We start from the raw sequence: 12,188 nt of genomic DNA on the forward strand, positions 1-12,188 counted from the left end.
GTGGTGACAGCTCTGAGACCTCGATCACAGGACCAGTATCACTGTCCAGGAGAACTGCCCGACCAGGACTGCTGCCAGCGAAAGCCACAGGCCTCCGGGCCAAGCCAGCCTCCCACAGCCCGTTAGCCCTTTCTCAGAACCTGGGTCATCAACCTCAATATCTCGTCTTCCCTGAACCACGACTTAGTTTTAGGATTTTTCACCTATGCAGTGTCTGCCAGTGCCCCAGTTGGATAGGCTTGCCGGTACAGCTATAAAATTCCCCATAGATGGAGGGGCTTAAACAGGGAAATGTATTTTCTGACAGTTTCGGAGGCTGCAAATCTAAGAGAAGGTGAGAACAGGTAGATTGCTCCTGAGGCCTCGCTCCTTGACCTGCAGATGGCCATCTGCTCCCCGTGTCCTCAACGTGGCCCCATCTCCAAACACGGTCACATTCTGAGTTACTGGAAGGACTCCAACATTGGAAATCTTGGTGGGAGGGCAGGCACAGTTCAGTCTATGACACCAACTGCTGACTCTAGTGGCTTGGGGAATAAGGTAACTTGTTCAATGAGAGAGAGAGAGAGAGAGAGAGGGATGGAGAGAGTAGGAGGTGTGTACCAGGGAGCCTCTTCAGACCACTTTCCAGGACAATGGGCACCGTGTTTTCCTTACTAAGCCATCACTCAAGTGCTGTCCTGATATTTGGAGTCACCTGAACAGATCCAGGAGTTCTTTGTGAAACAGGTGACCCCAGAGCTCCTCTGGGAGAAAATGGGAGTGGAGTCTGCACCCTTCTTCACCCTCTCCTCAAGAAATCACCTCTGTCCAGCACCGTGTAAAACCCTGGCCTGGAGGATTCCAGGCATCAAGACTCCTTCTGCTACTTGTTTTCACAATCTGTGATTCACAGCAATTTGAATCGGGGTGTGTGTGTGTGTGTGTATCACTTCTACCAATTCCTGGCTGTGAGAACATATAATAATAGCTTTGCGACCAGCATTCAGCCCAGCTCTGCTCTGGGGTTGGGATGAGCCTGAGACCTGCCGACACCCTGGCTTCAATATTCCCCCTTGGTTTCTCTCTGGAGATGGGCCGGTTAATCGCCCTGCTCAGCTGTGACACCCCCGAGAAGCCGAGAGGGGACAGTCAGAGGCGGCCTCGCCGTGACCTGCTTGCTCACACCAGACCAATAAAGTGCAGGCAGAGTGACAGGGACAGCTGCCCCGTGGCGTTCAGAGGGAACCAAGCAGTTCAGTTCCGCAGCCTGGGGGACAAGTGTGTCACTACAGCCCTGCTTCTCTGAGAGAAGCCACCTCAAAGCAGTCGGGGGTGCTCGCAGCTCTTGGAGCCACAGTCAGGCATCTGGGACCCCAAGGACCAAGCACCAGGGACCCCGAGAGCCGGGCATTTGGGATTCCCATCCCCCTCATCCCCCCCAGTCCTACTCCACCTGCGGCACCACGGGCCACGGCTCCCATCACCAGATCGGCTCCCTGCTGGACTTTAGCAGCGGGGTCTGGACTCCATCCCCATCTGTGGCGACAGAGACGCTGGAGGAAGGAGGTACATGGGGGCCAGGCAGTCTGGGGCCCGCCGCAAGGACAAGGGGCCCCTGGGGCGGGGGCTCCTGCGGGGGAGGCAGAAGTTCTCCTCCTGGGACGATGCTCTGCTTCCTGGGAGGGACCCGCGCTGCCTGCTGAAGCGGGGGCTGCGCCATGTCAGTTTCAGCCTGGTCACCAAGGGCATGACGGACGCGCCCGACTTCCTGTGGGGCCTGTCAGAGATGCAGAAGCTCAACCTGTCCCACAACCAGCTCCGGGCGGTCCCGCCCGAGCTGGGGAAGCTGACGCGGCTGGTGGTCCTGAACTTGTGCGGGAACCGCCTGAAGACGCTACCCGGGGAGGTCAGCCTCCTGCAGAGCCTCAAAGTCCTGTTCGTGCACATGAATGGCCTGACCGAGCTGCCAGCGGAGCTGGGTGCCTGCCGAAGCTTGGAGGTCCTGAGCGCGTCGCACAACTGCCTGTCCCAGCTGCCCACCAGCCTCGCCGACCTGTCCCGGCTGCGCAAGCTGAACCTCAGCCACAACCGCTTCGCCCACATCCCCGTCTGCGTGTTCTCGCTCAAGGAGCTGGACTTCCTGCACGTGGGCTCCAACCGCCTGGAGAACATTGCGGAGAGCATCCAGTGCCTGGCCGGCCTGCAGATCTTCATCGCTGAGGGCAACCACATCCACACCTTCCCACGCTCGCTCTGCCTGCTCACAAGCCTGGAGCTGCTCAACCTGAACAACAATGACATCCAGATGCTCCCTGCGGAGCTCTACATGCTCTGCAGGCTGACCAGGATCGCCTGGAACCCCATGGACAAAGGGCTGCACATTTCCCGCAACCCTTTATCCAAGCCTCTGCCCGAGCTGCTGGAGGGGGGTCTGGAGATGCTCGTCAGTTACCTGAAGGACAGAAAACACACCTGATGTGGGCGTTGGAGGCATTGACAGACTCCTGCAGGAACTTCCCTAGTCTAAACCCTTTCCTCTTCCTGTTGCTGTGGGTCAAGGCTTGTGTTAATATGTGCTAAGTTGTACTGAACGTCCCTTCTAAGCAGGTGTTTGCTTTTTAGCTCTGTATACTCCTATAATGACTGAGCGACTTCACTTTCACGCATTGGAGAAGGAAATGGCAACCCACTCCAGTGTTCTTGCCTGGAGAATCCCAGGGACAGGGGGAGCCTGGTGGGCTGCCGTCTATGGGGTCGCACAGAGTCGGACACAACTAAAGTGACTTAGCAGCAGTATACTCCTATAAATGGGCGTCTTAGGTGGCTCACCAGTAAAGAATCCACCTGCAATGCAGGAGATGCGGGTTCGATCCCTGGGTAATGGGAAGATCCCATGGAGGAGGGCATGGTAACCCACTCCAGTATTCTTGCCTAAAGAATCCCATGGACAGAGAAGCCTGATGGGCTACAGTCCTTGGGGTCACAAAGAGTCTTAGTCTGCTGGCCTCTCCCAAAAACCCGCATAATATCATCTCCTTCTGAATATCAGTGGATAGAGGCTTCCCTGGTGGCTCAGAGGGTAAAGCGTCTGCCTGCAACGCGGGAGACCTGGGTTCGATCCCTGGGGCGGGAAGATCCCCTGGAGAAGGAAATGGCAACCCACTCCAGTACTCTTGCCTGGAAAATCCCATGGACAGAGAAGCCTGGTAGGCTACACTCCATGGGGTTGCAAAGAGTCGGACACGACTGAGCAACTTCACTTCACTTCAGAGGACTTGGGTTTTCTTTCCCCAAAGAAAAATAATTCTGAGTCTTCTGGGGAGCTGTGGGATTCAGCCTTTGGAAGAGAGGATAGCAGGTATGATTCAATGTTCACCAAAAGTGAAATGTTTACTAAGTACATACTGTGGGCCAGGTATAATATAGGAGGGGCTGAGACCATCTGGTTTCAGTCCCTGAGCTGGCACCCTGCAGCCACATAGCCCCAACAAGACATGCCCACACCTCTGTCTCCATCCAGCATCCCTTGGGACCAAAGAGAAGCTGGCGCCCAGCCCTTCCAGCAATGACCAAATCCAGCAGAGCTTCCCCTTGAGTCCCGGGGGAGACAAGCCACAGGAACTTTGCCTCCAGAATGACTGTAGGGCAGCAGTCCAGCCGCTCATGCTGACGTCTGGGGGTGGGTGACGGGGTGCAGCGTGCTGGCTTTCAGAGACTAAACACAAACAGAGCCAACACTCAGTGTCCATCTTCTTTCCAGTCCTTCTCTTGCGCCCAGTCACATCCTCAAGCTTTTCTAGAGACACTGGCCGATGGTTACATTCCCCTGTTGTAATTTCACTCCTCCTCTCTTCCTAGATTTACGTTCTCGGAGGTGAGCTAACAACCAGGGGAAAAGCTCAAAATACAGGAAAGAGGAGGTAAGGCATAAATAGCCCACCCGCAAAAGTCATTACCCGTTCATATTCAGAGGAGGATGATGTTTGCTACTTGGCTTTCACCTGTGGTCCTTTAAAAATTAGCTGAGGCACTTCCCTGGTGGTACAGTGATTAAGATTCCACTCTTCCCATGCAGGCAGTGTAGGGTCAATCCCTGACGGGGGACAAGGGTCCCACATGCCAAGGGGCGTGGCCAAAAATAAACAAATCAATGAAATAAAACACTTTGGAGATCTCACTTATTTCAAAATTTTACAAATTACAAATGAGTTGAGTGATGCAAAGCTGTTTGGAGAAAAGGCTCTGTAAGAATATTATTTGCTTTGTTTTCAATTCCAAGAGTTAGACGCCTGCTAGTTCAACGCAGAATCAGGACGAGCCATTGCAGCGTTCCTGCCGCGAGAATCACTGGGCCTCACTGTCACCGTCCCAGCCGAGAGCCCCTGAGATGTCGCTGTGTGTTCAGAGATCAAGAATTAGAATGAACGTGGCAGCGAACGTACAATGCCTTCAAATCCACAGATCTGGATCTGTGGACCCCCAAGCGCTCAGGTTTCTTGGCACATTTGTCTATAGCACACAGCAGACGATAGCAAGACAGGAATGGGGGATGTGGCCGGGATCATCTAATTTCTTACTGCCCTTAGTTTAATTCAGTTAAGTTCATATTTGTTAGCACCTTTCCTGGGCAGGCACCTCGAAAGGAATAAGGCTCAGCTTCTTCTACCAAGGAGCTCAAAGTGTGCTGAGAGAGGCAGACCTACGTGGGTTTCCACAGTGTGGCAAGTTGTGATCCCGGCTAAGGAGAGATTAAAGCAAAGGGAGCACACTGGATGGTGTGTGGCGCAGGTGAGCCCCAAGTTTCAGAACCAAAGGACACAACTGGGATGAATCAGTCAAACCCCGGTTCTTGGCAGCCGTCTCACCCTAATTCCCCCACCCTCTTCGCCCCGCATGGGGGAGGGGAGCACAGCCCAGGGGGCTGTGGGACTCATTCTCAGGTGCTGACTTAGGCAGCTTTAGTGGCGGGGGTGCTGGGCTGCCATTTTCTTCTAAGCGCTGATCAAGGAGGGGTGTGTCCATGTAACTTATTCACAGGACAAATGGATTCCTCACCGGACCCCAAAGTCAATATCCCATCCGTCAAAGAGGCCCATTCCTGCCATTATCATCAGATGCTGTTGTTCCGTGAACACCCTGGGTACATGAGTTCTTGTGCTGAACCACTGCAAACAGATCTCAGCAGTGTTACGGGAGGCAGCTGAAGTCCCCTCCACATTCCCCCCTCCACCGCCCCCCAGCAGCAACCGGAGATCTGCTTATCCCTGCTGGGCACACACAAGGCACACTCAGTAACCTCACCCAAGTTCACTTGCTGGAGCCAAGACTATTTAAAGACATCAGTGGAATTCTTACTCGACCTCATGACTCAGAGGGAAATGGCAGTGTGAGGCTTTCTTTGCAGAGCAGGACAGTGGCTGGAGCTGGAGACCATACAGGCAGCTGTCACACAAACATCGTGTGTGCCAGGATCTCACCCGCTCGTGTCCCCTGGTGTCTGCTGCCGAAGACCCACTTGGGCTCATGCTGAATTTCCATGACCTTGCTCTGGGCCGAGAGTCAGGCTGGGGCACCACCTTCACCCTTTTCCTGCTGAGCAATCATTTTATTTCCTCTCCTCACTTTTTCAGTCACTTGATACTTCACAGTAACTCTACTCCAGGGAAAGAACATAACCATATTTTGAAGGTGACCCGAGAGCTCATTATACTTCTTAAGGAAAGGGTGGTATCAGTGTGGTTGGCAGCTTCCATCGGTGCCTTTCAGAGGTGTAGAAGCAAGGTTTTCTTTGTGAACAGTCAGCATTGAGGACTGCATGAAAGTAATAGCAGTTGCCCGATGGGCTTTAGATATTGATTCTTTGTGAATGCTCCTTTTTTATTGATAAAGGGAAGTGCTGAGCACAAACCTGGTTAATGTGCTTGGTTATTCAAAACACCCACGTGGAGGGAATTTGATACAGCGCTTGGTGTCTGCCGTCAAACCCTACAGTTTGCTGACGGGCGGTGAAATGCATCTTGCTTATCTTTTGTAGTTTTGATGCTGCCACGTTCGAATCAATCCCAGGTATTTCTAAGACTTCTGAAATCAAAGCCCTGAGGCTGACGGCAAGGGCTGTGGAGTACATTTAGCCAAAGAATGCAAGCTAATTGGGGGCTTGATGTAGGGAGCTGACTGTTCACATCCTGATAGTGGGGTGGTTGCATGTCACCAAGCTCTCAGTAAGAAGTGATCTCAGTAGTGTGTTCAGAGACACCTTTTGAAGCAGCTTACAAACCCATAATTAAGAAGAAATCCTCTGTTCCTAAGAAAGGAAGATGGCTTTGAAAAGACACATCTGTTCGAGAAATAATACCACTAAATGCATAAAACTGCCGCACATTAGAAAGAAGCGTGTCGTCATTAGTTACCTGTTGACTTAGTAAATGGTTAATAGAAGTAATGTACTCTGTTCTCAGACTTGAGTCAATGTACTGCCTCTCTGTAGTAACCAGAGACAGACGGGATGCACCTGTCCTTCACAGCAAGGCACTCCTGCAAAGAGATCGAGAAGGAAAGCTGTCATTATCTGTACAGATACTTTAAACCCTTTTCTTGTGGGAATGGTTACTGCATTTTAAAATGCCATTTCCTATGCCTCCAAGCACAGACTGAATATGCATGTGGGTGGCTAAGCGTTACACACAGTGAAAGATGAAAGCCCTGTGGGCTTGGTCCCTGGAAGACGATACAAGTGTCAACATCCTGAGATGATGGGGGTGAGGCTCAAAGCTGCGCTGGGGTGCTTCTCATCAGTAATGTACATCAGCCACGGTGAGTCTGGACAGTCTCTAAGATTCTGTTACAAATGAGAGAAACAGAAGACGAGTTCAATAATGGTCTTTTTCAAAAAAAGCAAACATTCAAGCTGTTAGATTTAGCTAATAGGAAGATGCTAGAGGATGAGATGGTTAGGTAGCATCACCAACTCAATGGACACGAATTTAAGCAAACTCCAGGAGGTAGTGGGGGATGGAGGAGCCTGGTAGGCTGCAGTCCATGGGGTCGCAAAGAGTCAGACACAACTTAGCGACTAAACAACTCCATCCTAAACAATACCTCCTTAGGTATCCGTGGGTTCTCTATCTTCTTATCCCATTGAAGAATTTTATTTTCATCACCATGTGAGAAACAGAGAAACACAAAATTCCCAGCCTAGATTAAATGTGCAACTAAGTATTGATACCATCAGGTAATTATAATTAATCCAAGCACACCAAAATACAACTTTTCATAGATTGTAAGAAAATGAAATAAAATTCAGAGGAAAATTAAAGCTATTATATATAGTAATAGGAACAATCTTGACCTTGTTGAGAAAAGAACTTTTTATGAGTGTTCTTTGAAGGTACACATTAAGTTATACGTTGAATCCAAAGCATTACTAATTTTAAAAAAGGACAGCATAGTAATAAAAGGGAAGCAGAGAGGGCTCATAATGAATTTGTAAGAGCTTGGGCATCGTTAGGCGAGCATAACTGGAAGCTATTAGCATCAAGCTTGCTATGCAGATTTTTTTTTTTAGTAGTGTCATAGGAATCTATTTGCAAGGAGAGATCTTGCTTCCCACTGCTTAAACTTTCTTCTTATTTCAGCACAGGACAGAAAATGAACATGAACTTGAGTCTTTCCGGAAAGCGTCAAACTAATTCTGGATGCTCTTGAGGGAAATATACATTATGAAATTTACAGGATGCCTGGCTTCCATAGGATGAGCTAGAGTCACCCTTGGAGCATCAGAGTCCCCCATATTCTTCAGCCTTGAGTAACTTGAGCTCCCCAGAGGAGCCAGGACATGCCACTGGGGCAAATCTGTATTCCAGCCTCAGTGGCAAGGCTCCTGGATGTTGCTGGTCCCCGGAATGCAAAGCCACTGGACTTTGTCCTCTTGGCTGTCTTGGATTTCTCATCCAGCATAGGGAAGAGATTCAATCATAACGTATCCAACGAGTAATGAAAAAGTGAACAAGTCTGTACAGGTGACGTCTCCTGTCCAGGCTTCAGTTTTCTACAAAATGAGGCAACTGAATTCACTTATTTTATTATTTATTATCTTTTAATTCTGTAGGTTAGAAGGTCAACACAGATGTCTCTAAAATCAAGGTTTAGCTGGTCTGCGTTTCTTTCTGTCAGCTCTAGGGTAGAATTCATTTCCATTCTCATTCTGGTAGCAAAAATCATTTCTATAGGGTTGTAAGACTGAGGTTCCAGTTTCCTTGATTGAATTCACTTTAAAGTCAACTCACTTTAAGCTTTTCTTAGCTTTGAAATTCAGACTATATATATATATATATATACATATATATATATATATATATTTTTTTTTTTTTGCTTTATCTTCTCCTTGTCTCCTGTCCCAGTGCATAGCTACCTGAGCTTAGAGTCATTGCAATTACTCAATAAAAGCCAAAAACCTTGACTCAATGGATCAAAATCAGTATCTCCTTGTAGTACCATAAAAAATATAATTTACTTTTGGTTGACTTTCAAAAGTATGAAAAGAGCTAAGGCTTTGTGACGCGTGAATCCAGGAGTCTGCAGATATCTAGATTGTATGGGTTCCATCTCTTTTTATTGGCTTGGAGGTCCAGAGGGAATGAAAGATTTAAAGCTTCTCATGTTTCTGGAAGAGAAGGAATTTTTAATTATCTGTTTCCCATTTTTTGAAGAAAGAATTGGATTTGATGAAATATTATCATTTGGGTACACAGAGCTGAAATGTCTTATAGAAGAGAAAGCATAATCTGTTTCAGAGCTTGACCTGAACATTTGTAATGAGTCATGCTTTCTCTGCATCCCTGTCCAAATACACATGTGAGTCAAACTTGAATTAGGCTATAAATTTTCCAAAGCAACTCCTGAAAGTAGACACACAGAAACCTGCAAAACGGCTCTTCCTTTGGTTTCTTTGATTCTTAATAACATTACGTCTCTGCCTCCACTGTTTTAATCAAAACCACAAATGGATGATATCTGCAGTGGGGAAATTAGAAATTAATGACTGTAATTTGGTTTTTTATTTCCCTTCATTCTAGGAGGGCAAATTACAGTTGTGTTGGATAAGAATTTCTGAGTAATCTTGAAATACATAAGTACTTTGAAAATTGAAAATACAGTTCTGGTATGATCCTTCTCCACCAAGGTGTGTGAGTACAAGTTCAGGAATATTTTCATCCAGGAAATCATAGGAGTAGTGCAAACAATCTAGCAAGAAGAATGAACATCTTCTTTATGTTTTACTCTTTCATGCTTTCTTATTATTGAAAGGTTGCTGCTGTGAGCCGTGGGCTACGCCGGGATTCGTGGCCTCAGGAGGAGAAGAATTTGATCCAGAGCCAGAGACAAGGCTTGACCACTTGGAGCTTTTGTGTAGCAAAGTTTTATTAAAGTATAATAGAGATAGGGAAAGCTTCTGACATAGACATCAGAAGGGGACAGAAAGAGTGCCTGCCAGCTGGCTTTTTGCAAGGCATTTTATGTCCGTTAGCAAGCTTCTAATCAGATAAAAGAAACACCTCAAGGCTGAGGGAGTTTCACCAGGCCCCTCACCCACAATATGCATTTTTGAGATAGGATGTATCATCCCTCAGCCATAAAACAATGTACTGGTTTGTTGAGCCATTATCAGCCCAAGGTTTGAGAAAAGAAAAAAAGTTAGTCTTAGGCAGAACCAATTTGAAGAAAGGCAGTTTCCAAAGCAAATACATAGTTTAATTAACATCGCTGAAGAAAAACATTTCCATAAGAAAAACACATCGGTTAGCTCAAGGCAGAACCAGGTGTCATCAACACAGAATTAAAAGAAGCCTCTTTTAATTTCGTGCAGAGAAGGAAGAAACGTCTGCAACTGCAGTTTATTTCCTCCTTCCGCCTGGGGACCTCTGGCCTTCCTACCTGTTACCCTCTCGTTATCATGATTACTTTTCTGTTGTTGGTAATCAAGAAATCTGTTTACTCTCCCAGAAATGAATCTAATATGCTTGTTGTAGAAAACTTCAAGTGTTCATCTGACCATGTAATATGTTGGTTATAGAAAACTGAGTTGACCTCCTTAGTTTGTAAATGAACTTGCCAAGGGCTCAGGGATTCATCCTCTACCATCATTTTAGCTGACTTACTTCTGTGGCTGAAGAGGCAATGTAATCCTTTTTGATCAGGATGAGCAGGTTCCCCCTTTTTTTTTTTTACCACCAAGGTCGAGTCCTTCATGGTCATCATCTATTGTGCAAAGGCCAAGGATGAATTTGACAAAATCACATGACGCGTGCAATAAAAAGTTGACTCAGCAGGTCTGCGGTGTTGAAACTCTGTACATTTCAAAGAAAGGTCTGGCCTTTGACAAACTCCTGGGAAATAATCTCTAAGCCTTTGGAATACCCTGCCTCATAAAGACATCTTTGTTTACCTGGGGCCGTGGGTCATACCAGACAGTCTGCACTCACACTGTGATTGATGGTAGGGTCTTGGGCAACACAATATCTGTGTAACCTCTGGAGAGGCTGGGAACCCAGGTGCTAAGGTCAGCCACAGAGGAGCTCCATGCCTCCAAGACAAACTCCCAACCAAAACAAACCCTGGACACCAAGGCTCACCTGAGCCGCCCTGGTTGGCAATAGTGCGTACATGTCACAAATCATTGCTGGGAGAATTAAGTAATCATCAGATTACTCCACCAGGAGATGACAATGGGAAACCACGCCTGAATATGCTCCTTTTATCTTTGATGATTTTAACTTGTGTCCTTTCCCTGTGTTAAGTCATAACAGTGAGTATGACAGATTTTCTGAATTTACGAGTCCTTCTAGCAAATCACTGAGCCTAAGTGTGCTCTTAGGGACCCCAAAAAGAATGAGTTAAAGAGGAGAAAACCCTTGAAAGTGTTGGTTAACATAAGAGAGGCTTCCTCTAGTCACACAGAAATCAGAGCATAGCAGGGCCAGTTCTGAGTGGACACTGATGCCCGTTTGCCTTCTTTCTGCTAAATTACAGCCTCCCCTCCCCCTGCCCTAACTGCCAGGTGATTTTAGTCAGTTGTCAAGAAAAGATATACACTGGTTTTGCTCAAGATTCGCCGAAATAGAGTTGGAAAAGTCTCAGTTCCTCTGCCTTCTCCCTTTTTCCTTCTCCACGTGTTTTAATTTGTTTAGAACTTAAGGATGGAGAAGGGCATGCCAATCCACTTCAGTATTCTTGCCTGGAGAATCCAATGGATAGAGGAGCTTCACGGGCAACAGTCCATGGGGTCACAAAGAGTCAGACACGACTGAAGTGACTTAGCAGCAGAACTTAAGGAACATGATTGAGTTTGTTTAAATCAAGGATGAGGAGGACCAAAATTAGTACTTGCACTAGATTTCCTCTCCAAACTTTGGAAAGGAAAATTTTTCCGCCAATTCTATCATTCTAATGAAAACATTTTAGAATGCAAGATGTGACAAAAGCAATTTCCCACCTGAGCATTGTACACACCTGCTTCACCTAATGGGACCACAGGCAAGAAGTCCAGAAGGCTTCTTTGTTACTCTCTGATGCAATGTGTATCCTGCTGCTTTTCTTGATCTGAATTACTAGTGTCCCTCCTATTTAAGCCTGGGTTTCCCAGGTGGCTCAGTGATAAAGAAGCCACCTGCAGAGCAGGAGACGCAGGTTTGATCTCCAGGTTGGGAAGATTCCTGGAGCAGGAACCCACTCCAGTGTTCTTTCCTAGGAAATCCCATGGACGGAGGAGCTTGGTGGGCTACAGTCCATGGGACTGCAAAGAATCAGACATGACTAAGCACTCGTGCACTTACACGTGAAGCTGAGAAACTGCCGCGTACATTCTGATCTGGTTTTATACAAGCCATAGACAGAAAAGGATGCTCTTCCCGGGATCAATGCAGACTATGATCTATTGTTTCTGTTTTTTTTTTTTTTTTTTCCTGCACAGGCTATTTGAAAGAAAACAAAACAAAATGCTGAACAGTTTTGAAAAACCAAGAAAAAGTCCTGCTGGCATGCTCGTGCACTTATTTTTCCCACATATTGGTCCAGAAACCCCATGATGCTCTGCATCTTGCAGACACAAGGGTTTTGAACAGATTGCACACTCCAAGCTCCAGCTGCAGAGACAGCCCCAGAATTTTATCTTCTCACTGGGAAATTATTTTCCCCATATATGTTTTGAT

General features: G+C 47.2%; 1 protein-coding gene across 4 annotated transcripts; it reads left to right on the top strand.

The window, feature by feature from the left end:
- The first annotated feature begins 1,163 nt into the window (after positions 1-1,163).
- On the top strand, positions 1,164-10,309 carry LRRC30 (leucine rich repeat containing 30). Of its 4 annotated transcripts, none has more exons than XR_015153471.1 (5): positions 1,164-1,548; positions 3,841-3,902; positions 4,598-4,770; positions 5,020-6,795; positions 9,289-10,309. XR_015153471.1 is itself a non-coding variant. In XM_086372355.1 (3 exons), exon 1 carries the CDS (start codon positions 1,553-1,555, stop codon positions 2,456-2,458), a length of 906 nt encoding a protein of 301 aa, XP_086228481.1. In that variant the 5' UTR covers positions 1,270-1,552; the 3' UTR covers positions 2,459-3,340; positions 3,841-3,902; positions 9,289-10,309. The 4 variants fall into 4 exon arrangements, 2 of the variants coding, with proteins under 2 accessions (XP_086228481.1, XP_086228482.1); XR_015153470.1 differs by lacking the exon at positions 1,164-1,548 and adding an exon at positions 3,125-3,340; XM_086372355.1 differs by lacking the exons at positions 4,598-4,770; positions 5,020-6,795 and having other exon boundaries at positions 1,270-3,340.
- Positions 10,310-12,188: the final 1,879 nt, after the last annotated feature.

Source organism: Bos grunniens, chromosome 24 (assembly GCF_055505025.1).
Source record: "Bos grunniens cultivar Pamir isolate PY7600 chromosome 24, Bosgru_T2T1.0, whole genome shotgun sequence".
In the NCBI taxonomy this organism is placed as follows: domain Eukaryota; kingdom Metazoa; phylum Chordata; class Mammalia; order Artiodactyla; family Bovidae; genus Bos; species Bos grunniens.